Source organism: Hyaena hyaena, unplaced genomic scaffold, assembly GCF_003009895.1.
Source record: "Hyaena hyaena isolate Hyena2069 unplaced genomic scaffold, ASM300989v1 scaffold_350, whole genome shotgun sequence".
Classification (NCBI taxonomy): Eukaryota; Metazoa; Chordata; class Mammalia; order Carnivora; family Hyaenidae; genus Hyaena; species Hyaena hyaena.
Window position 1 is genome coordinate 873,590 of NW_024080980.1, and position 25,921 is coordinate 899,510.

The window sequence follows — 25,921 nt, forward strand, 5'->3', positions numbered from 1 at the left end:
TCCATTAGCGCAAATAATTGAGAGCAAACCATCAGTGAAGGAAGGGAGAAAAATCTGTCCCACCCACTCCTTTAAGTATTTCCTTAAGTAAATAGCGTAAGTATTAAAGATAAATCTTTCAGACTCTAAAAACGAAAACAAAAATAATTGTTGATCCTCTGGGCATCAAACGTAATAGGCTTCGTATTTTTCTAGGTATTAGAGCATTTTGTTTCTTCAGCCAGTCTCACTGATTTTGAGCTCATTGGTTCTCATCTTTACTGCCTTTTGCAATCACCTTGAACTTTATTATTATTATTTTTTTAATATTTATTTTTGAGAGAGAAAGACAGAGCACGAGCAGTGGAGGGGCAGATAGAGAGAAGAAGACACAGAATCTGAGGCAGGCTCCAGGCTGAGTTGTCAGCACTGAGACTGATGTGGGGCTCGAACTTATGAACCATGAGATCATGCCCTGAGCTAAAGTCAGATGCTTAACAGACTGAGCCACCCTAAACAGTTCTGAGGCTTGTGTCCCGTCCCAGGAGATTCTGATGATCTGGGGTGGTGCCGGGCCACGGTGGTTTTTCAAAGCTCCAGAGAGCCACTGGTGTCAACCAGTGTCTAGCGCGGTGCCTGGGGGAAAGTGACACTCAGAATGAATAAATAATGTTCTATTTGTCCGGAAGGAGGAAGCGTAGCTTCCGAACCACAAGCTCTCCAGGAGCCCCGGGGTAAAGGCAATGAGCAGGCACGTCCCGCCCAGCGAGTGGGGGAGTGTGCTGCCGCAGGTGTCCGGGTCTCTCTCTTGACTAACCAGAAAGTGTTCATCCTGACGCTCGAGTACAGTCCAGCCACGTCCAGAAGGCGTCAGAAAACACAAATCACTAAGCAGTTCGAGGGGTGCCGGGCTGTTTCCAACCCCGACAAACGGGGCGGAGGCTGCAGAGGCAGGTGTGGGTGCTTGGAGCTCTGGCCCAAGTCTGTCGACTCCAGAGTCAACCTGGGATCCTCTCTCGGCTCCAAACTGCAGCGTAGCCGCTCTTCCCGCGTGGGGAGAAGGGCGCGAGCGGGGTCGGGCACCACGACGGTGCAGCCCCGGGCGCGGCGAGACAAGCTGCGCAACCACCCAGGTCCCCACGTGGCGCAGCAGCAGCCGCCGTTCAGGGGAGCGCGGCTGCGGCGGGCGACGGGGGAGTGGACTACAAGTCCCGGCATGCTTCGGGCGGGGGCGGGGCGGTGCCGGAGGCCAGCCGGGCTCAGGCGTGCGCAGTGGTTCTCGGGAGTGGCTGGGCGGGCCCTCCCAGGCTGTCAGCTGTGGCCCGGGGCGCCCGGGCGGCGGTGGTCGCGGCCATTGGCGGAGAGGCGGGAGGGGCGGGGCCCTCGCGAGCTGCTGTGGGCAAAGCCGTGGGCGCGGAGGCAGGCAGGCGGCTGGCTGGGGAGGCACGGGCCGGGCTGCTGCGTTCCAGCCTGGCCATGGCAGCGGCTCCCCTGAAAGTGTGCATCGTGGGCTCGGGGAACTGGTGAGCGGCGGCGGGCCGGCGGCGCGGGCTCCGCCTCCAGGAAGCCCCTCTCCCGGGCGGGCTAGGGCCGCGCGTCCCCGCCGCAGCGTGGGCACCGGGCACCGCGCGCGGGGAGGCGGGGCGGGCGGCCTCGCTGTCGGGCTGGGCACCGCGCACCCGGGGAGGCCGCGCCGAGGCACTTGCCCGGGAGGCCCTGGGCCCGCGTGCCCGCCGGGGGCAGCGCGGCGAGAGGGCGTTGCGTGTCGGCGGGCACCTGTCTGCGCTCTGGTCATCGCGCGGCGGGCGCACGGAGGCCACCTGCTCGCCACGCCCGGGTGTTTTGCGTACCATTCTAAGAGCGTTCTGCATTCTCCTCGCTGGGTCGCCTGGGTCGAGGAATTGGTGGAGACTCGAGCATTTTTACTGTAGTTTGGTTGTTGAGGAAACCAAGGCAGAGAGGGGCTAAACGGCGCTTTGCTACCCGGGTCATGGCCGGGACCAGCGCTGCCTGTCCAAGTGCGGGTCTCGCTCACCGGTTCTGATACGTCCAGTATCTTAAGAAGATAAGAAAATCCAAGTTCCAACAGGCCTGGCTCCCGGCGTAGTCCAAGGGCGGTGGGAATTCTCTGGGGGCGATATTTGCGAAGCTTCGCATCTCCGTTACGTTCTATTTGACTTCTAACATTAGTACCAGCACTTTGTAAATGTCAGCTCTTTTAGTTCCCTTTATCAAACTTTGCTTCTCTCGAATGTTGGGTTAGTGTAGAGGAAAATGGGGCCAGGTAGGAGGAAGGAAGCAGAATATAATACGGACTCTGATATTTTCAGTCATTTTCCCATTGTTGTGCACTTTTTTTCCTTGCACATCCGAGAGACTGGTATAGAATAAATAGTACAGAGTTGTACCCTTTCAGCCCTTGGAGGAAACCTTATTTGGTTCTCTACTTTAATATCCCAGCAAGGCCAGTGGCCTCTCCTTGTGCCACACCACCCCCACACCCCCATGCATGGTAATGATTTATTTCATTATCTGTTTCCACTCTTCCCTTTCCAGCTCTTGAGGACAGCATCTACCCTATTGCCTGGCATATGCTAAATAAAAATTAAATGAATGTTTGAAAACTAATTTTTAAAAATATAATTATACTGAGTATGTAATTATAGTCACATTCCAAAACCAGAAGTTATCAAAAACCCCACACAAAAAAAACCCAATGAAATAGCTTATACTCACACTTGTTTCCCAGGTTATCTCCTGGAGGAAAATTTGTATTATCATTTGCTTCTGGTCTTCTGAAGAAACCCCATCAGATGCAAGTGGATGCTTACATATAGCCCTTTCCTTCTCTGCCCTGCAAATACTAGGGTATTAGGCCCTTTTCTGTAAACTTCCTTTTTCGACCAACAACAGTGTTGTACACAACATTTATTGGAGTTGGTATGTATCTACTGGAAAGCTTCATTCGGACTTGAGGTTGGCTTTGCCAGTTTGATCCCAAGGTCACTTGAATGAGATTACAGCGGCCCTATTGGCCATGGGACTGGAAAGGCACTGTTAGCATGTGTTCTTTTGACATTAACTTCCTTTCCTGTAAGAGGACACAGACCCATGGATGACAGAGCCTTTTCCTAATTTGCAAGGTGCCAAAGTAGCACAGCTTTGCCATGCTGTATTTGGGCCTGGAGCAGGAGTAGTGAAGTAAACCTCCTGCCCCCTCCAGTGGGATCTGGCTGCCTTCCCACGGCTTCACTCTGATGTACTTGACTGTTTTCTTGGCCCACTTCAGCCCAAGGAAATGGAGTAGAACTTGGCTGGTGACCTTAGGGCCCAGCAATTGAGAAATATGCCATCCTGATGGTTTGGGCTGGCTGCCCAGCTCCATTAATTATGGGATCAGACGGGAACATTGTTGCTTCCTCGCCACTACCCTGGGTACAGTGCCACTCCAGTCCTAGAGAGAGGATCGCGACTTCCCCAGAGAGATTCAGAAACTTAGGAACTGAAAACAGCTTTAGAGGCTTCAAAGGGCCTATGGGGTAGTCAGCTCTGGTCAGTAGGCATGTGAGTGTTTGCCACATGTAGGCACTGTGGCCTTTCCAGTGATGCAGGCACGGTTGTACATAATGCCTGCTTGAAAGGAATTTACCATCAGAGGTGAGATAAGTTGGAAGATAAACTCAAAAGAAACATTAAGTGGAATGAAATATCCATCACGAGATAAGATGTTAAAGTTTAAATAGTGTTTCTTAAATTGTGGTCCAAAGACCACTTGCATCAGAAGGATCACTGAGGCTACCTACACTTGATGACTACATTCCCCGGGGGGTGGGGGGGAGGGGCAGATTTTTTTTACAGGACTTTAACCTTTTGATAATTTTAAAATAGAATATTATCTAGAAGAGGGACTTGCCCTTCCAGATTTGATCCTTCAAGAATGCAAAGTTGCTTAAGCAATGGTTAAACTTGGGACTTTGGTGAAGTAGCTGAGAGTGCTTATGTAAATAAAGGTGTTGTCACACCTAAACCCATAGCTAAGAGGTGGCTGTCATCCTCACATTATGTACCTCCCCCACATAGGTGGTCATTAATTGCAATACAGATAATGGATGACTGAATCTAGCTGACTTGGCCAGGACCTTCAGCCAGAAATGACATGGAAGCCCCATAAAGGGTTGTATAACATGCCCTTGTCCTGTCCTTTGGCACCTCCTTTCCTGTAGGCAGGTCAGAGAGAGGAGGCCAGAGGCAGGTGCAGGGGGGTGCTTCCTGACCTCTGGGGCTTTTCACAGCCCTGGCAACTCAGAAAAACAACAAGAAACAAACAAACAAACAAACAAATCCTAAAGCTTCATAAGATCCTCCAAAGATGAAACAAAGTTTCTTTACCAGAAAGTTGGGAAAATTACCCAGACACAGGGCAAAATTCAGTTCTAGACCTAAAACCTCAGGGCTGTATTTACACCCAAACCTCTGTGGTAGGGAGCATATGTCCAAGCCCCAAACCTCCTTTGGAGCCAGGGAAGTGAATGGTAAAGGGAGAGGCTCGGGATTCCCATCCCTTGGGTTTCAGTCCTAACCCCCCTCTGGCAGCTATAAGGCCTGGAGCAAACTGTTACTTCAAGAATCCTTGCTTATGATATTGGTACCTGCTGTCTAGGATTTTGTTTAGGATTAAATGGCATGACACAGGGAGAGTACAAAGTGACTGGCACTCTAAATAGACATCAGCTACTGTTGTCACTGTGTTTATTGGATCAACCTTGACCAGCACCATCATTAAGGCACCAAATGGATCCAGCTGGAGTCTGACCAAGAAGTAGAGGCAGAAAAGGGAGAGAAGGTAAAAGACCAAGAGCGTAACTGATAGGCAGCCAGAGGAGTATGGGGACTTATCTTTTGCCCTTGTTTTCACCATCACCCCACAGCGTGACCAAAGGTCAGGGAGAGCTTTGGCCTCGTTTGCACTGATGACTGAAGCTGGATGTGTGTGACTCTTTTTTTTGGTCTGCTGGGATCATCTGGAATGTAGCGCCATGGCCCGTAGCCCACTTCTGTCACTCTTTTGTCTGTGTTACTTAGTTTCTGTGTTGAGCCTTGCTACATGCCCACTCTGAGTGGCTGTAAATTAGCGCCTCTGGGGTCAGAAATTACCCCTTCCCTGTCCACAGGTGGTACTGACTGACGTACCTTCCTGCCCTGGAAGCTGGAGGGACAGTTTAGTGATAGGATGGGTGGGAGTTGAGCTGGGAAAAGATCCAGAGTTCCCCTGTGAACAAGAGTGAGAAATTTGTACAACTAAAAAAGCCCTGATACTTAATCTCCTATTTCCATCACCTCTGCGCTCTGTTTAGTACAGAAGGTCCCCAGCGTACGACGGTTTGACTTGCACATTTTCAACTTTATGCTTTATAAGTATTCAGTAGGAATCATCCTTTGGATGGTGACTTTGGCTCTTCTCTTGGGCTGGCGCCATCCAGTGGATCCCCCGTCATGACGCCAGGCAGCAGCTGCAGCCCCCGGTCAACCACCCATCATCACGAGGGTGAACAAGCAGTACGTGGCAGCCGTTCTGTATCTGCATGGCCCTTCTGTTTGTCACTCTCCGAGCGGGTTCAGCCATTTCCCTCAGCTAGTCAGTGCTTCTTTGTGAAAGAGGCTTTGTGTTCAATGATTTTGCCCTACTGTATGCTAATGTATGTGTTCTGGGCATGTTGAAGGTCAGCTAGGCTAAGGATTGGTGTTTGAGAGGTTAGGGAGACCAGGTGCATTTTAGTATATTTTAAACTTACAGTGGGTCTTTTGGGACATAACCCCATCATAAGCTGAAGAAGGTGTGTGTAACAATCATGGCTACTTGTTAGGGGTGAGTCAGGAGCCCTCAGTTCTCTCTGACCTTTCATCTCTGCCAGCTGCATTCTTTTCCACTTCCTTCCTTCCCTGCGAGGTCATTTTCTGTATGTCAGGTATGCATTTTTTCATTTAAGCCTCCTAACAAGTCTGTACGGTAATATTGCTATCCCATTACACCTACATATAACTGTTACTATATGTATATGTACACACACACACACACACACATATATATAACTGATATATTATGACAAAATGGAGATCAAGGGAAGACATTTTGAGGTCAGTGGTTCATAAGGTGGAGTTGAAGCCCCTATCCTTATATGTCTAAGGGCCATGTTTCCATAAGTTCTTGTCCTTTTCAGTGAGAAGCATTCCTGTACCTGAGAACAAATCTCACTGTCATAGAAATATGGAATATCTTATATCTGACCCTCCCAACAAAAGGCTAGTATAACCATATTCCAGTCAAGAGAAATCAAATTGGGAGAGCCTGGGTGGCTCAGTCGGTTGAGCGTCTGATTCTTAAATTCAGCTCAAGTCATGATCTCATGGTTGTGAGTTCAAGCCCTGCATTTGGCTCCATGCTGGAGCCTACTTTAAAAAAAAGCGGGGGGCAGGGGAGACAAACATCAAATTGAGGGGCGCCTGGCTGACTCAGTTGGTGGAGCATGGAACTCCTGATCTCGGGGTTGTGGGTTTGAGCTCCATGTTGAGGGGAGAGATTACTTAAAAATAAAATCCTAAAAAAAAAAAAAAAAAAAGAAGAAAGAAAGAAAGAACTAATTGAAACGAGCCGTGAAAACCATCGTTTCCCTCCAGAGCGGGTATTCCTCCTCTTGCACACATGGCAGCTGATTTACTATTTTTAAGGCAACTCATCTTCCTAAAATTAACCTAGCAAATTGTTAGAAAAACCTTATATCTGAGTGAAAAATGTCACCTCCAACTTTCACCCTTTAATCTCTGAGCATTGCCTTGGTGAGCCCACTCTCTGTTTTTAAATTTTAGTTTAGGGGGCGCCGGCACAGCTCTGTCGGTTAAGTGTCAGACTTCGGCTCAGGTCATGATCTCACCATTCCCGGATCCCGAGTTCGAGCCCCGTGTCAGGCTTTGTGCTGACAGCTCAGAGCTGGGAGCCTGTTTCAGATTCTGCATCTCCCTCTGTCTCTGCCCTTCCTCTTCTAGTGCTCTGTCTCTCTGTCTCAAAAATAAATAAAAATTAAAAAAAAAGTTTAGGATGAGAGTGCACATGAAGGGGGGAGAAGGGCGGGGGGGGGGGCGGGGATCTTAAGCAGGCTCCACGCTGAGCCCAGAGCCCAATGTGGGGCTTAATCCAATGACCCTGGGACCATGACCTGAGCTGAAATCAAGAGTTGGACACTCAACGACTGGGCCACCCAGGTGCCCCGAGCCCATTCTCATCTAAGATGTGTCTCACTAATAGAAAAGTCCCATGCCCACTCCTTCTTCTCTGTGACAAGCCAGGATTCTAGGTCTCTCAGTGGATGCTGGTAAAAAGTTGTTTCTAAGATCCTCACCAGCTGGGTCTCCCTTCTCCCTCTTCTTTCCCTCATGCTTCACCATGCTTGGTGATGTCAAGAACTAAGCTCCGTGTGCCAGAAGTCTTCTGGGTTCTCTTAAGGTTATAGCAGTGGCACTTTGCCATCTTCCTCTTTTGGGGCTCAGTCCCTTCCACATTTGGGAGCTGGGAACTGAATCTTTTTTTTTTTTAACATTTATTTATTTTTCAAGAGACAGAGACAGAGCACGAGCAGGGAAGGGGCAGAGAGATACACACAGAATCCGAGGCAGACTCCAGGCTCTGAGCTGTCAGCACAGAACCCAACGCGGGACTCGAATCTACAAACTGTGAGATCATGGCCTCAGCCAAAGTCGGACACTCAACCAACAGAGCCACCCAGGCACCCCTGATTCCATTTTCTGTTGCTGCCTAACCATCTCCCCCACACTTCATGGCTTCAACCAGTAATCATTTATTAGCTCACTATTCTTGGGGTCAATAGTCTTGAACGCTGGGAGGTTCTTCTGCTGGTCTAACCTGGTCTCACTCCTCAGGCTGCAGTCCAGGGCTGGGTTACCGGAGACCCTTGGTCCTAGATGACGTCATTTGTGTGTCTGGCAGTGGGCGGGCTCCTGCGGGGCTGACAGGAGCGACTGGGCCATGTGTCTCATTTGTCAGCAGGCTAGCTTGGACTTCTCTATTTGATGCTTAGATTCCAACAGCAGCAAGAGAGAGTTCGTATAATACAGTACCTCATGTAAGTGGAATCATACAGTATTTGTCTTTCCTGTCGCTGGCTTACTTCATGTAGCATAATGTCCTAAAGTTTCATTCCTGTTGTAGCGCATGTCAGAACGTCCTTCCCTTTTAAGGCAGAATCATGTTTCATTGTGTTTATATAGGACATTTTGTTTATTTGTTCATCCATCAACGGACACTTGGGTGTCTTCCACCCTTTGGCGGTTATGAATATAGTAGTTCCCCTTGCCCGCGGGGACAGCATGTGTCCCAAACCCCCAGTGGATGCCTGGAGCTGCAGATAGTACAGAACTCTATAGAGACTGTGTCCTTTCCTCTATGTACGCACCAATGACAAAGTTTAATCTGTAAATTAGGCGCAGTGGGGGATTAACAATAATAACCAGTAATAAAATAGAAAAATTGTAACAATAGACTGTAATAAAAGTTACGTGAATGGGGTTCATCACTCTCAAAATACCTAACTGTCCTGGTGTCACTATCCTTGTGCTGCTGTAAGATGGTAAGCTGTCTGCCCACACCATGAAGCCAGGTGAATGGTGTAGGCATTGGGGCCTGGCACAGGGGTGGGGGGCGGGAGGGGGTAAGTGAAACCACAGAAAGCAGAAAGGGCAGGTGAGGGGACCCCTGTACTGCTGTTATGATATGGGTGTGCAAACATCAGAGTCCCCACTTTCAGTTCCCTTGGGTACACACCTTGAGGTGGAATGCTGAATAATATGGCAATTCTGTTTTTAGTTTTTTGACCAACCACTGTGTTGCCTTCCATAACAATTGCCCTGGTTTACATTCCAGCCAGTAGGGCATAAGGGTTCCAATTTCTGCGTTCAGTAACCCTTGTTATTTTCTGGGTTTGTTTGTTTGGGTTCTTTTCCCCTGTAGTAACCGTTCTAATGCGTGTGAGGCGCTGTGTATTTTGTTAATTTCCTGTCATGTGGAGTGTACAATTTTGCATCCCCCCACCCTCTTTTTTTTTTGGTTAAATGCAGCATTCTACCTTAAGCTTTTTCTTCGGCCCTTTTGAATTTTGATAGATGGAAAGGCTTTTTTCATCTCCTCCCCCTCCTTTTCTTTGTGAAGTTGTTCACATTGATCTTTTTCCCCCTCTGTGGTGCCTTCCTTTGATTTTAAGCTTAGAAAGCTTCCCTATCCAGAGATCAAATGAGCATTCACCAAGTTGAATCTGTTTTTAAAATACTTGATTTTTTTCACATTTGCATCGAATACTCTGGCATTTGATTGTACTCTAAAAAGCCCTTGAACGCAAAGCATTGCACAAAATGTTAAATGGGAGTTCTCCCTGGGTGGTGAGATTATTCATAATTGTCTTTTCATCTTTCATGTGTTGCTTTTATGAGTATGAAAGTAGATGTTATTTAAAACAAAATGGACCACCCTCTTCTGCTGGTTTCACAGTCAGGATCAGCTCTGGAAGAGACTCTGGAAGAGAGTGTGGAGAATCCGGCTACACCCTTGCCAGTTCCTCTCGCGGGGCCTCAGTTTCCATAGTGAAAAGAAGGAGGGACTGGAGGGTCCTTTCTGGCTGAGACAGATTCTGCACTCTGTGAAGCATTCCTCAGATTTGCTCCTAATGTGACAGGTGGCCCTTCCTTGGCTGATGGAGCACACCCCAGCCTGATGAAAATACTCCCCTTTGTAGAAGGGAAGGGGCGAGAAGGCAAGAGGGTGAATGCCATGGGGTCGGGATGCCAAAGCTCCAGCAGGTGGGGGTCTTTCCAGCTGGGACCCGGGGAGGGAGAGCAGGGTGTTGAAGGCACAGCCTGGGGCATGCCTCTCCAGTCTACCTGCGTGGTCGCTGGGCTTCAGTTTCTTCATGTAAAAAATGGGGATAATAATAAAGGGATATTGTAATATATATAATACATATAATAGATAATAGTCATATGTATGATGATGGCGATGATAATAATAATACCACCTGCCTCAAAGGGTTGCTGAGGCATGAAACAGAATATGCTTAAGATATTTAAAGTAGTGCTCTGGTGGTAATCATATTGCAGTATATGAATGTATCAAATCAACGAGTTGTACATCTTAAACTTACACAATGTTACACGTCAATTATATTTCAATGAAAACAGCAACAAAAACCAGTGCCTACTCCCCACCCCTGCCCTGTTCACCTTCTACCTCCCCTGCAATCCCATCCTTTCCCTCCCTTTCTCCCCCACTATCTCCTCCCCTGCCTCTCCCTTTCCTTCCCTTGACCTCTCCCCTCCCCTCTCCTGCTCTTTCCCCCCCCCCCCCCCACCCAGTGTTGGCTCCAGGTAAAAGCAGAAGATAATCTCCAGGCCCCACCTGTTCCTGCACCTTTGATCCAGGGCCTGGAAAGCTCCCCACCTCCCCAAGGTGAACTCCTCTCACCCTGCAGAGTTCAGCCCTGGTTGTACTTACTCCCAGCTCACCTCGACCTCTCTGATGTGTCACTGTGTCATCTACTTAGCCACTGGGTCACCAGGACACAGTTGTGCTTGCTGGAGCAACTTCAGTCTCGTTTACCAATCTCCAGACTCCGGGAGGGTGCCAACTTGCCCTGCAGTGTCTACACCTGCTAGGTGTGCAGCATGCATTTTCAACAAATGATGACTCTACAGCAAGGCAGGTGTGAAATGGCAGAAGGTGTGGGCTTCAGGACCAGAACCGCTGGCTCTCCATGGGCAGCGTAACGTTTGGGTAACTTACTCTCTGAGCCTCAGCCTCTTCATCTGTGAAGTTAAAGGGGACAATGAGCAGCTCTCTTGGGGCTGCAGTAAAGATGAAAGGGAGATCTTCAGTCAAGTCCCAGTAGGCAGCTAACACTGGAACTCACTCAGCATCCAAGTCCCTTCCACGCTCATTTGCATAGCATTGTAGAGCTGTCAATTAGTCTTCATGATTTCTTTTTTTTTTAATGTTTGTTTTTGAGAGAGACAGAGAGAGACAGAGTGTGAGCCGGGGGGGGGGGGGGGCGGGGGGTGGGCAGAGAGAGAAGGAGACAATCCGAAGTAGGCTCCAGGCTCTACACTGTCAGCACAGAGCCCGACGCAGGGTTTGAACCCATGACCCACGAGTTCATGACCTGAGCTGAAGTCAGTGGCTTAGCCGACTGAGCTACCCAGGTGCCCCCTAGTCTGCACGATCTCATAGGAAATGTGATTTTACACATCTATATAAAGACTTAGGACTGGCCATGAGCAGACCTGAGCTCCTCTTCCAGTTCTGCCAGTACCTGGTTGTATGACATAAGGTCAGAGTGACTCTGATCCTCCCTGTCTTAATCTTCAAGGTCAAAAGTTTGGACAGGATTGAACCTCCACCTGGCAGGCTCCGCCCTTACAGCTCTGGTTGTGCTTCACACCTGTGTTATTATTTGCTTATTATACTTTAACAGTTGACTTCAAAAGAAAATGTTCTCTCACTCCTGTAAATATCATATGTAGGAGGTAACAACAACCAGTAGAAAGAAAACAGAACAGTGTTACGGACTTCTCTTGCCAAATACTACTTACCATCTGCCTAGGCTCAGAGTCTGAGGCACTTAGTGACTTTGTGGAGAAAGGAAGTTCCCACTTGCTAGAGGTGGGAACAACATGGTAGCACTCAAACGAGACATTCTACACTGCCTCAGCGGGCCATAGGCACTGAAAGGGCACAAGTGAGTCAGTGTCCTTTGGTGCCATGTGTGGGAGTACACACCTCAGCCGTCGGGGGTACACCCGTTCCTCACTTTGGAAAACACTGGACTCGATCATAGACCCGGAAGGGACCTTAAGGGTCACTGCCCCCCACCTGTCCTTCAGCAGATGAATGAGCCGGGCCAGGTGTGGAAATGGCTGCCGGCGTCCTTGACCCCCACAGTGTGAGATCTGTGCCTGGCTATGCTTGTGCAGTGGCCGAAAACTGAAACACGGAGAGCTCTGCCAGGTGGCCGGGGAACCCCCGCCCCAACCACGACCAAGCCACGTACAAACTGCCACTATAGCCAGTGGACTATAGCAGGGCTTGTATTTTAAGCTCAGTCCTGATATCTGTGAGTGTTTTTGGTTTTATAGAACAAGGTATGTCACTTGCAATAACCTCTAGTCCCTTCGAAACACTCAGGTTCCTCCAAAGCACTTTGTTTGATCTGTTTGATCCTGTTCTTTCATGTTGGTGAGAAGTGGTAGGGCCTCTGGGTGGTTCAGTCTTGATCTGACTTCTGTTCAGGTCATGATCTCACGGTTTGTGAGTTTGAGTCCTGCATCAGGCTCTGTTCTGACACTGCAGAACCTGCTTGGGCTTCTGTCTCTGCCCCTTCCCTGCTCATGCTTTCTCTCTCTCTCTCTCTCTCTCTCTCTCTCTCTCGAAATAAATAAACATTAAAAAAAAAAGTAGTGGTAATACCTATGGAATGAACACAGCTAGTGCCATTCAGAACCTCGAAGGAATTTAGGGTGTAGATTATACATACTTCTTTAAAAAAAAAAAAACAGCTCTTTTGAAGTATAATTGATATACAAAAATCACTGGACATATTTACTGGTGCAATTTGATTGGTTTGGAGATATGAATAAACCTGTGAAACCACCACAAATTAAGGTACTAAACATCTTTGATAAAAATAAAAATTAAAAAATAAATACTAAATAAAAACAAACAATAAACATTTATTTCCTAAAATAAAAAGCTTCGCTCTGCCCCCTTCCACATTTTTGATGGTAAGAACATTCAGCGTAATGTCAGCTGAGGGCTCATAATACATGGCCTTAATTATGTTGAGGTGGATTATACTCGTCGAGGTTTTATAATCAACACAGAAGAATGGTGGACAGCAGGGGCACCTGGGTGGCCCAGTGGGTTAAGCCTGAGTTAAGCTAAGTCAGACTTCAGCTCAGGACATGATCTCGCAGTCTGTGAGTTCAAGCCCTGCATCGGGGCATCCAGGCTGACAGCTCAGAGCCTGGAGCCTGCTTCAGATTCTGTGTCTCCTCCTCTCTGTGCCCCTCCCCCACTCATGCTCTGTCTCCCTCTCTCTCTCAAAAATGAATAAATGTTTTTAAAAAAAGGTGGACAGCAAACAAAATATGTGGTTCAACGTGGAGATTTTATTAGATTATAAAGAAGCTTAACACCATAAAACACCGTGTTTTAAGTCCTGATCTTAAAAACAAAAGAGTTTATTGTGGAAGTTACTTGGGAAGAACAAGACAAGATCTTACAGACACTGGAGGGTTTTTCTTCTTCCCCTTGCTAGATTTGTCCTTGAATTAAATCCCTTTGCTTCTTCCCTTGATCCTAGTCACCTTCCCTTTCCTAAGATAAATGGATAAACCAAGCTAGTTGTTCTCAGCTTTGGCCATAAATTAGATTACCTGGGAGCTTTAGAAACCCTGAGGCCTCAGCCACACCCCAGACCAGTGAAATCTGTATGTCCGGAGTCGGATCAGGGACCTACGGGCCACCAGCATGGCGAGCACTGCTCTGCTCCGCAGGTCCCAAACTTTGGTGCTGCCCTCCCTCACAAGACAATAGCTGTACATATCAAAGCTCTGTGGCTTTACCCTTGACATTCTTACTCGATGCCAGCAGGACAGTTTGTTAGCTAAATACCTGTTAATCCAGTTCTCCTGACGCTTTGTATAAGAGAGGCCAAGATTCTCCCCAGGATCACTATCACCTTAATGCTAATCTGAGAAACAGCTGCTTGTGAACTCCAGTGGAGGTAACAGCTCAGGCTCACAGTGTTCTGGGCATTGAGTAACTCCCACAAGGTCACAGGGAGCAAGTGAGGTTCTGGGCAAGTGAGCAAACTGATGGGGGGGGGCGGGTGCTATTAGGCACTAGGAATCCAAATCTAGTAAGTCCAGTGGGAAAATAAGCTGGAACCACCAGATCCCTCCCCGTGATCTTACTGGAACACACTGGCTTCCGTCTTTACAAATTCCTCTTGGAGGAAGCCAAGCATCTGCAACCAAAGGCGAACCTGTAGCATCTGCTGAAATGAGTTAGTTCAGAAAATTCAAATGAATGTTGCAACTGTTAAGCACTAAGCCCACCGGACCATGTCTGTACATTCTTTGGGGTTCACTGGTGCTAAAAATGACATGATGAAAATAAGTAGGGAAACTCCAGTTACCTTACATGCGAGGTCATCAGGGATCTTGTTCTGCCTCCTCCCTGGTCTCACCAATAACTTCATTCAATCAATCACCCATTCAGTCGTTCATCCCAGTTATCAAATATTTACCGTGCGCCTGCTGTGTGTAACGCATTGGGCTAGATGCCGGTGATCCAGTAGAGAAACGGCTCTCAAAAGCTTACCGCCCACTCAGAGACGTGAACGAGGAAAAAGGACTTGCTTCCTGCACCAGAAAAGTGACTTTCTCCATTCACAGTCGCCCTGGCTGATCAGCGGGCCCACTGTGCACTCAGCGTTGTGGGATGGGTGCAGGTGCCTGGGCTGACCAGGGCTAGCACTGCGGCATCGGCCGCCGGCCCCAGACCTGTGGCCCTTGTCCAGAGGACTGGTGTTAACTGGTTGGAGAGGCTTCTCTTCCCCTGTAGCAAAGCCTACAGGACACCGATTAGTTGCCAGAATGTGCTTGGTGAACAGAGATGCAGGATAAACCGGGGGTCTGTTGGGGTGAGAGGCTGGCTGGGTGGATGTCTGCTGCGGGGACCAAATACACATTTTAATCTCCTGATGGATTTGAAATATAGCCTGGTTGCCTGGAAGGCTTGGAGTACCCTCTGGGGGTTATTTTTATGTCATCTTTTAGGTGGGTTTCTCTCCTACCTGTGATACTCTCTTCCAAGATAAGTTAATGCTTACTAGTGTCAAGGGGTGATGTTTGTGACCTTGTACCAAATGCTGGGTCTTTCCTGAGCGCAGGTGGGGGTGGGGGAGGGGGGGTATTCCTTCCAGGTGAAAATAACTAAGCTTCAAAAGGCTTGTGGCTGATATGACCTCACATCTAATGTTATAAATCCAGCGCTTGAATCAGAATCAGAACAGGTTTCTTCTGAATTCTGATTGAATACTTTTTCTCTTCTGCCCAAGTGAGTTTAATTTCTTTCTCTTTCACTGTTTCTTTAATAGGGGTTCAGCTGTTGCAAAAATAATTGGTAATAATGTCAAGAAACTTAAGAAGTTTGCCTCCACAGTCAAGATGTGGGTCTTTGAAGAAACTGTTAATGGGAGAAAACTGACAGACATTATAAATAATGACCATGAGAATGTGAAATATCTCCCTGGACACAAGCTGCCAGAAAATGTGGTAAGACTTTGGAATCGATAGTATTTTTTGGTCAGTTCTGAAAGTTACGCTTGGCTGAGTTCATACGTGGGGCTTAGGGAAATGGGAAAGCTACCTGCCTCCCTCCCTCCCTTGTTCGTTTCTACCACCAGTGTCTTGGCTTGGTCAGTTTTGGTGTGCCTGCCTCTGAAGATGGGCTTTCTATTAGTTTTCTAGGGCTGCCATAAGAAAGTACAATAGGAAATTTGACTTCAATGACAGAAATTTATTTTCTGGAGGGTTCAAGTCCAAATGAGGGTGTCACCTGGTTTGGTTTCTCTTCTGAGGCTCTCTTTGACTTCTACATGGCCGCCTTCTTCCTGTGGCTTCACATGGCCTTCCTTCTGTGTGTCGGTGACATTATCTCCCCTTCTTACGAGGACACCAGTCATGTTATATTAACATATTAGTCACTCTAATGATCTCATTTTAATGTAATTACTTCTGCAATAACCCTGTCTTTAAATACAGTCATATTCCGAGGTGCTAGGGTTAGGAATTCAACATATGACCTTTGGAGGGAGAGGACACAATTCAGCCCATAGCAGGCTACTTTGTTGGCATTCAAAACGTTGGTCCCATCAAAGCTGGAACTAACAACCTTTGCCGTCGGCCACTTGCGATGCCCCAGTCCTGATATCCCCTTTCTAAGTGCGTAGACTTTGATTTACTCACGAGGACAGCTAATGCAGCGGTCTGTAATTAAAATCAGGGTCAAGGCCTAAATTACATGAGGAGATTGGAGAAAATAGAAAATTTTAAGACTGACAGTTTAAAATTCAAGCTTATTAGGCCAAGAGGGAAGAATACAGGTAATTGCCTGGCCTCATTCCAGTGACTTCCAGGAAGCGGGGGAGGAAGAAATGAGCAAAAGGAACAAAAGCGTGTACTGTGCTGCTAGTCTGAGGTGCGTGAAATCTGTGCCGGATTCACCCCTTTGGTGGTTTTCTGTAAGCGTCTGAAAACCAGACCATTGTGACTGCCTGGCTCCACCCCGCCTGATTCTCTGGTTAACCAGACAAACTCATCTACTTTGCGAATGAAATCCTCTTCCCTGTGCATACTCATTTATCAGCCTTTTTGAGCGAGCGTGTACGTGTACAGAGCACGCAAAGCACAGCGGCAGTTGCCAGAGACAGGAAGGGGGAGTATGATGACCGCTCCCCTCCAGGAGCCCAGCAGGGGGACAGATCTGTACACTGATGAATGCCAGGAAGTTCAGAGATGCAAAGACCTTGCTCACTGAAGATTGTTGTTTGGCCTTTTTTTTTCTTCCAATTTATTTTGAGAAAGAGAGAGAGCATGAGTAGGGGAGGGGCAGAGAAAGAGTGGGGGGAGAGAGAGAGAGAGAGAGAGAGACCCTCCCCCAAGCAGGCTATGGGCTGTCAGAGCAGAGCCTGATGTGGGGCGCCATCTCACAACCCGTGAGATCCTGACCTGAGCCAAAATCAAGAGTCAGATGCCTAACCGACCAAGCCACCCAGGCGCCCCTATTGTTTGGCGTTTGGTTATGGCGTTTGGTTACAGGGTATATCCGTGTCAAGCACTGTGCTAAGTAGTTTATATATCTTGTCTCATTTAATGCTTTTGGTAATCCTCTTAGGTTGATACTATTAGTTTTCCTATTAGAGCGATGATTCTGATTTTATGGTGGAAGAGACTGAGGCTCAGAGAAGATAATGAGCTTGCTCAGGGTCAAATGGCTACAGGCTAGGGTTTGATTCCTGGTGGACACATCCTGTTGGATCCATTGTCTTTTGGACAATGAGAACTTTCTCCTCTGTGTCACTGCGCGGGGCCCAGGCGGTTATTCTTGGTGTTGCTGGCAGGCAGAGGAAGGAGCCCTACGGTTCTGAGCTCAGAAGTTAAGTTGTCCAAATATCCGAGGGGAAGAACAAAGGGGGCAGCTGTTCCCACTGCAGTGGAAGGCCTCTGAGGTCATCTCTGACCCATGCCTGGAGTAGGAAATTCCTGAGTTTCACTTCTCATTCTTGCCAGATCGATGGCTCCTTCCCTTCTGTAAACCACATGCTCTCTTGGTACATTCCTTCCACTGTGCTTTGTGCCAGGCCCTGATGTACCTGTTCATTCCCCAGTGCTTGAACCTGACTTTCTAGTTTTCTGCTCTTGCAGTTCCTGGTGCAGTACTGAGGGAGTGTTGGGGGAGGGGAACCTGCCAAGTAGTCCTGTGAAGCTGAAGCCTATACCAGGAGCATGGGAGCCAGGAGGGAGGAGGAGGAAGGGAAGGAACTGACCTAGAGGAGTCAACAGCCATTGCCACTCAGAGCCCGACCCCCACACTGATTGATTCCACCCTAACCCTAACCCACATCTCTGTGTGTGGACAGAGGAGGAAAGGAGGAATCAGTTACTCCCAGGACTCTGTTGATATCTGAAGCCTTGTAGGTTCAAGAAAGTGAACGTATGCATTCTCCTGTATGGACATTTGGATGGTTTCCAGTTGTTTGCTGTTATGGACGGTGTTCGTAGGGGTGGGGTCACAGGGTCACTGGGAACACACAACTATAATTTCACTGCATCACGCCACTGGTTTCCAAAGTAGTTGTACCAATCTGGACTCCCCCAGCATGTTGGAGGATTCACATTTTAAGAGAATGTTTGTGTATTTATTTTGAGAGAAAGAATGAGTGCCAGTGGGAGAGGGGCAGAGAGAGAGGGAGACAAAGAATCCGAAGCAGGCTGCAGGCTCTGAGCTGTCAGCACAGGGCTCGAGCCTACAATCTGTGAGATAATAACCTGAGCCAAAGTCAGATGCTTAACAGACGGAGCCACCCAGGCGCCCCTCGTACATTTGCTTTTTGACAAGTTCCCAGGTGATGGTGATGCTGTGGCTTCATGAACCACCCTTTTGGACACCACCGGTCTACATGATTTCATATTTACAGGTGTAGTATTGGGGAATCCAGGCAGTTATCAGTTGCGTTTCTCGAGAAGCAGCCTCACTTACCAGCAGTGGTATATTTATGTAATACCCATCAGATAAGGTCGTCTGTATCTTAAGAATCATTTTTCTGAATGTAGAGCCAAGGGTATACGTTTCACTTACGATCTTGACCAAAGCATGGATTAGAAGAACAGGAGGGAATCATAATATTTTTCAACCTCTGCTCTGTGCCGGCTATAACTTTGCTACGTGTGTTACTCACATGCTGTTGTGTTTAATCTAAATACTCACTCCTTCAAGAATGTAGGCGAGTCCCCTACGGGTGTCCAGTTAGCTAACTGGATCGAGCCTGGCCAGGGTGTTCATATACTATATAGTGATAACTAATCTTTTGGATACGAATCCAAAAGAACCATTAGGCTTCTCCATATACATTTTACCAGCTCTGTCTTAAATGATTTTATATATAGTACTGTACAGTATATGAGGGGTATGTGTGTGTGTGTGTGTGTGTGTATAAAATCATGGACCAAGAGCCCAGGATCCCTGAAAGTCTGAACATTATGTGGACCAACCATGATGCCTTGGTTCCGACTTGATTATTTTTCCTCCTTACCTAGGAAAGACAAGCCCTCTTGTTCTGAGTTGTCTTTCTGAATGTATTTCAGGAGCTTTCAGTGGCTACCCTCAGAAAGATTTTGACAGAAGGCCTGCAAAGTAGGTCAGCATTTCTGAAGGTGTTGTGTGATTTTGTTGAGTGTAAAAGATAGGCAAAGTCTTGGCTAAAGGTTTTATTCTGCAAGAGGGTATTCCAGTTACTGGGTTAGTTTAGGAGAGCTCTTTTGATACCGTATAAGAGGAATAGTGTTCTGTGAATGGACCGTATGTACCATACAAATACAGCTCGTATTTCACATTGCTCCTGAGGGCTAAGCCCTCAGCTCTCCACCGAAGAGAGTGGAAGAATGTCTGTGCGTGCTGAGTCCCCAGTTCTTTGTTCTAGAGACCCGTCACATTCTCAGCCACCAACAAGGTTGTTTGATTTATGGAAGAAGGAAATGTAAGAGACAGAAGGAAATCCAGACCAGCTGGTGGCTTCCTTGAATGTCTTTTAACAAGGGACACAGGATGGGTGGACTCTTTAATGTATGAATTTGGGGCATCTGGGTGGCTCCGTTGGTTGAGCATCCGGCTCCTGATTTCAGCTCAGGTCATGATCCCAGGATCATGGGATCAAGCCCTGCATTGGGCTCCATGCTGAGTGTGGAGCCTGCTTGGGATTCTCTCTTGCTCTCTCTCTCTCCCTCTGCCCTTCTCCCCTACTCTCTCTTCCTAAAATTTAATAAGTAAAGAAATAGGAAAGAATTCGTGGGAAGCAGGTAGATTTTTTGATAATCTCTTTCATTTGTTTCATATCATTTTGAAGTGCTGTCATTTATGTTATTTAATTTGAAGGCTCTCTGCGAAGTATCTGGGTAGGAAAAGTGATTTTTATACCTCTTCATATATGGGGTGATGAAGGTCAGTGAAGATACATCACAAGTCGAAGGTCACACAGCTGATCATTTGCAGATACGGGATTCAAATGTACGTCTTTTCCATGTTTTCTCTTTGGTTCTGGTGTCTTTTCCATTTCACCATGTTGGGAAATGCCCTTAAGAGGCGAAAATGGAGGTGCATGCACATGTGCATGTGCGTGTGCGTGTGTGTGTTGAGGATAGAAGGGGAAGAGGAGGAGGAACCATAGGTCTAGAGAAGAAGAAAGAGTTTAACTAAAACTCAGGCTGCCAGGCACCGTATGAGAGTGTACCGAGTAAAAATCCTCGCCTAAGTAAGGCTGGTAACACAAGGCGGAGTGAAGGGTCAGAGTTTAAAAAAAATTTTTTTTACACTTACTCACTTTTGAGAGACAGAGAGAGGACAGAGTGCGAGCGGGGGAGGGGGAGAGAGAGGGAGACACAGAATCTGAAGCAGGCTCCAGGCTCCAAGCTGTCAGCACAGAGCCCGACTTGGGGCTCAAACCAACGAACCGTGAGATTATGACCTGAGCCGAAGTCGGACGCTTAACTGACTGAGCCACCAAGGCGCCCCAGGGTCAGAGGTTCTACGAAGGCTGGAAGGGGATTGAGTGGAACCACATGCAAATATAAGGGCATAAAGAGAGTTGTCAGTAAAGGATGGAGCAGCTGGGAATTGGCATCGGGAGGCAAAGGAACAGAACAAGAAATTGCTCCTTTGGAGGAGGTAGAAACTCCAGATGCAAGGGAACTTGACCTATGCAGCCACAGGGGCTGCTGGGAAAGGTAGTCCCTCACCAGGTGCCCCGTGAGCAGCTTCCAGCTCTGTGATTATGGAGGAAGGCAAGAGGAATTTTGGCGAGGAGTTGGCGGTCTCCATCACAACGCCCAAACTCGGAGGCTTAGCCATCCCGAATTCCCGAATGATGCTCCCGTGGCGGCTAGCACTTCCTCGGGGAAGACTCTTCCTCCAGTCCTTCATTTTGGGAACTGGGAATGCTTGATGGGAATATCAGTTATAGTCCGGTTCAGGTACATGTGACAGAAAACGTGTCATAGCAGTGACCTAAGCATAGTAAATGTTTGCTTTTCCTTGTCTTGCGTGAAAGAGGTTTACCGTTTCAGTGATGTATTAATGGTGTCAGGGACTCTTGTCATTCTCCTGTTCTGCCATCTCAGTGTTTGGTTTCTTCCTCATAGTCCAGCCATCTCTTCACATCCCCCCCCCCCCCCCCCCCCCCCCCCTGTGCTTCGGCATGGAGGACGTGTGGTTGAACCCAAGCTTGGTGAGGAGTAGGTGCTTAGTGAACATTTGCTGATGGAACACCAGTTCGTAGCACACGCTGTGTGTCTAGCGNCTTCCATTGACACCCCATTGGCCAGAACCTAATCACACGGGGCACCTAGCTGCAAGGGAGCCTGGGAATGTAACCTTTCTGGGCATTTGTGAGCCCTGCCGCAAACTGGGGCTTCTTGTACTGAGGAAGAAGGTGAGGACCGACCTTGGGGAACAGTGATCAGTCTGCTAGAGATCACGTGGCCCTACGTCTTCACCGGTTGCCTTTACTTCCGCTCATGTGTGTGTGTTTGTGTGTGCATATGTGTTTCTCTGCCTGTGTTAAATTCTAAAACCCATCTTCATATTTAGCTGAAGGGAAGCGGCCACCATAATAGCTGAGAGGCATCGAGCACATACCAAGGGCCAAACCTGATCTGTATCACTTACTCTTCACCACAGTGCTCTCAAAGTGTCCAACCAAGGAGAGTTTAGCGGGGGGATATGTCTATTTATAGACATATGGTCAGAGTTGAGGAAACCAAAAGGTCTTGCTGGAGTGCTCAGAGTTTCGCAACAGCAGGAAGTCATAACCATCCCTGAAAGGCCAAGGGGGCAGACCAGTCTCACCAGGCCAGAGCTTAGCGACATGGGAGAGAGACTACCTGCCAGGGGGTATCACTGTAGAAGGAGGCCAAGCCAGTGCCCCTGTGAGCCAGGGCGGGAATAGCCCCAGGAGGCTGACAAATACCCTGACCTGTCTCTCCTCTCACCTTGCATCTCCTGACAGTACCCCACTTTGGCTGAGGCCAAGTGGAAGGCCGAGACCGAGGGCCCCCAGGGAAAAAAGTCCACAGAAAGCAGGGTGGGGGGGAGGGCCACCTGGGTGGCTCAGTCGGTTGAGCATCTGACTCTGGATTTCGGCTCAGGTTATGATCCGAGGGTTGTGGGATGGAGCCCCGGGTTTGAGAGCTCTGCACTGAGTGAGGAGCCTGCTTAGGATTCTCTGTCTCTCCTTCTCTACCCTTCCCTTGCTCACACCCTGTCTCTTTGAAATAAGAAGGAAAAGAAGGAAGGGAGGGAGGGAGGGGGAGAGAGAGAGAAGAAAAGAAAAGGAAAAGAAAAGAAAAGAAAAAACAAGAAAAAGGTAGCCTCCTGAGGAATAGAGCAGACAAAGAAGGACAGAAAATGGCTTGGGGGACCAGGAGAGCAATAGAGAACAACCCACAAAGCATTATTACAACTCCCTTTCACAGGTAAGGAGACTGAGGCATGGAGAAGGTAAGTCACCTGCCCACCTGATAAGCCACAGCAACAGACAGCGATAGCGCCCTCCTAGCTTCAGGTCGTGAATGAGCAGGTAGAGCACAGGCAGGTGTGCCTTTCCCATCTGTCTGCACCTTATGCTGCACACAGTAGGCATCTGATCAACGGTCAGTGGATGAAATCATGGCTAGGCATATTTCGGTGATGGCGTAACCGTTTCCCCTTCATCCCCACTGCAGGTTGCCGTCCCAAACCTCAGCGAGGCCGTGCAGGATGCAGATCTACTGGTGTTTGTCATTCCTCACCAGTTCATTCACAGAATCTGTGACGAGATCACTGGCAGAGTGCCCAAGAAAGCACTGGGAATCACCCTCATCAAGGTAACGCGCCTCAGACCCCCGGCGTGGAAGCATTGCTGGACTTTGGTTACAGGGCAGTTTCACGGCCTCTCACTTTCGTCTGTTGGAAATAGGATCTGAAAGAGAGGTTATGGAAGTTCTGTGTTTTCTTGTGTTTTTTTTTTTTTTTTAAAGATGCCTAGAAGGTAATTGATAACACATTCCAGGAGGCTAGCTGAGCTCAGCATTAGGTGGGGGCTGCTCTCGGTCAAGACGGGTTTTAGAGGTGGTCGTGGTGTGAGGGCGGGCTTCTCCTGTTGAGGCTCGCTGTCAGAAAGAAGCTTCCTGTCCAGTACGTGGGTCTCTGCTTGCATTGTAGAGATCACTGGTGGTTTGTGTTGCTGGGAAATTAATCCTCATTTGTTTCCACTCCTGATTATAGTCCCCAAAGAGGGAGCTTTTAACTACATGTCCCCAAACCACCCCCCAGAGGGCCACAGACAGAATTCAGGAGGTTCACTGACTTAAATGTGGGGAGAAAAATTACGTTTTTATTCATTCTAACCTCTAACTAAAATGGGCATTCCTTTTGGTTTCAAATGCCAGCCACAAGCCAGGCTCTCCATAACAGTGCATTAGCAGGGCCTGTGGCCCCGTTGTCCATAGAAGTTGCAGGTATTTTCCTACCACTGTACAATGGCTTCCGCTATCTCAAGGTGTCATTTATGCTGATCACTACCGTGAAATCACGGTAATTGTTAAACATGCTGTATCATCTTTCTAGTTGCATTAATGAAATAGCATGTATATTGCCTTGTCACAAATCTGTGTGTATGTATTTTTTTAACATTTTGATAACTAAATTTCAACATAATTGGCTTCCTGGGTAATCTCCTGCGTTTTGCTTTCCGCATATCAGATTCCGAGAATGAGTCCATAAAACTTCACCAAACCACCAGGGGTGGGGGCCACATCATAAAAACCATAAAGAACCCTTAGAGAGGGGTGCCTGCGTGGTTCAGTAGGTTGGGCGGCCGACTTCAGCTCAGGTCATGATCTCACAGTTTGTGAGTTCCGAGTCCCAAATCGGGCTCTGTACTGACAGCTCAAAGCTTGGAGCCTGCTTTGGATTCTGTGTCCCCCCTCTCTGCTCTTCCCCTGCTCATGCTCTGTCTCTCTCTCAAAAATAAATAAACATTAAAAAAATTAAAAGAACCTCTAGAGAAACTGGGTTGTGGATGAGCGTTTATGAAAGCACATTGGAACAAGTCACACGTCAGTCATCGATAGACTGGATAAGTGAATAATGGGAATATGACATAGTGCTAGATAAGAACAAACCAGAAGATTCACGCACCCACATGGATGCATCTCTAAACTGATAATGCAGCACCAGACAGCCCAACACAGACGAATGGTATAGTTGCACTCATAGGCTTTCAAAAGCAGGCCCAATGGGCTAACGTATTTAGGGAGAGCTTTAGGTGGCAGAATGGCCAAGAACAGAAGGGAGCAGAGTGGACAGCCTTCAGGAGAGTGGCTCACCCTGGTAGGGCCGAGGTACCGGTAGTGAGAAGGGGGATGGACTTGGGAAGGGGCACACAGGACGTCAGTGGTGTAGGTCATGTTCCTGGTGGTTACACATGTTCATTTTCTTTCCGTTTTAATCTTATTCTCTTAACACTATACACACGGTGTGTACGTGACTCCTGTGAGCACTGTTTTTCATGTTGCATGTGCTGTCTGTTGCCTGAATCAACGTTACTTACAGAGTGACATGTCACACCCCTTTCATTCTATGGTTTGTCCTCCCCTGACTCGCTGACTTCCTTACAGGGCATAGACGAGGGCCCTGAGGGGCTTAAGCTCATTTCTGACATCATCCGGGAGAAGATGGGCATCGACGTCAGCGTGCTCATGGGAGCCAACATCGCCAGTGAGGTGGCAGCAGAAAAGTTCTGTGAGACCACCATCGGTGAGCTTGCTGCGGGGTTGGGGGGGGCCCGACGCCCGGTGTTACAAGACCTACGTTTTCAACTTCTGTTACTCTTTATAGTGGACTCTTGCTTGCCCCCATTGCATTCCTGCAGTGGATATTCGGCAGAGGAGGAGGAGGGGGGTTATATAAGATGTTTCAACAACCTCCAGGATGAAGTAAAGGCCAGCAGACCATTCCAACCTGCCGTGACCCAGTAATGAATTATCAGGGTTAAACACAAAAATGCAAAGTTGCTTCCACAGGCAAACAGGTGATTACATCCACCGTGGGGCTGTTCTGGCGTTAGAAAACCCAGAATTTTTAAATTCACAAATGCCAGTATCCAGATCCTCATTGGATTCCAGTGCTCAATTCGACAACACATATACCAAAAATTGGAATGATAAGAATTGGGAGGAATAGTCCTTGTTTTGGGGGGAATAGTCCAAAGACCTGGGAGTAAGTTACCTGCCCCATGGTCAGGTAACCTGTGTAGAACCCGGGCATGGACTTGGCTGTCCTGTTTGCTACAATAGAAAGCTCTTTCTACTCTTCTCCAACACTGGGGCTATGAAGATTTTCACTTCTTTTAAAAAGGGCTTTGGAATCCTTGAGGGCCCACGTACCATATTAAAGGACTCGTACAAAAGTATCAGTGCTATATTTGCAGATGCATTGCACAAGTTTAAGCTTACCTGCCACTCCAGAACTTAATTTCCACCCTCGTCAAATGTACCAGCAGTGTGAGTGATTTCTTCTTGCAGCTTCGTAAAAGGAAGCTCTGAGAGATCAGGCTCCTTTAAGTAAGATAGAATGCCTGGGAAATGACAGCTCCAGATTCTTCTACATGTCTGCAAGTTAGGACATTGTTACTTCTTTTTCTTTCTTCTGTTTAATTGCATAGACATTGTGGGAAATAGGGCTAATCAGACAAAGAACTCACCAAAAAAAATATATATATATATATATAAAATATAATAACGTACACCTAAAACATAGGGAGGAGAGGTGCAAAGAATGGGTTCAAACTTAAATGACCATCAACTTAATATAGACTGCCGTATGCAGAGGTTATATACAAACCTAATGGCAACCATATATCAAAAACCACTAATAAACTTGCAAAGAATAAAGTTAAAGAAATCCAAATATATCACTAAACAAAATCAGTAAAACAAGAAAGAGAGAAAAACAAGAAAGGATCAGAGAAAATCTTCAGAAACAACCACAGAACAAGTAATAAAATGGCAA

At 47.7% G+C, this 25,921-nt stretch overlaps 1 protein-coding gene across 1 annotated transcript in view; it reads left to right on the forward strand.

Moving 5' to 3' along the window:
- Positions 1-1,384: 1,384 nt before the first annotated feature.
- GPD1L (glycerol-3-phosphate dehydrogenase 1 like) overlaps positions 1,385-25,921 on the forward strand; it is a 55,436-nt gene continuing 30,899 nt past the window's right edge. The window contains exons 1-4 of the mRNA XM_039249835.1: positions 1,385-1,502; positions 15,195-15,372; positions 22,594-22,734; positions 24,529-24,667. Coding sequence (XP_039105766.1) covers positions 1,456-1,502; positions 15,195-15,372; positions 22,594-22,734; positions 24,529-24,667 — 505 coding nt within the window. The 5' untranslated portion in view covers positions 1,385-1,455. The remainder of the gene's footprint in view (positions 1,503-15,194; positions 15,373-22,593; positions 22,735-24,528; positions 24,668-25,921) is intronic.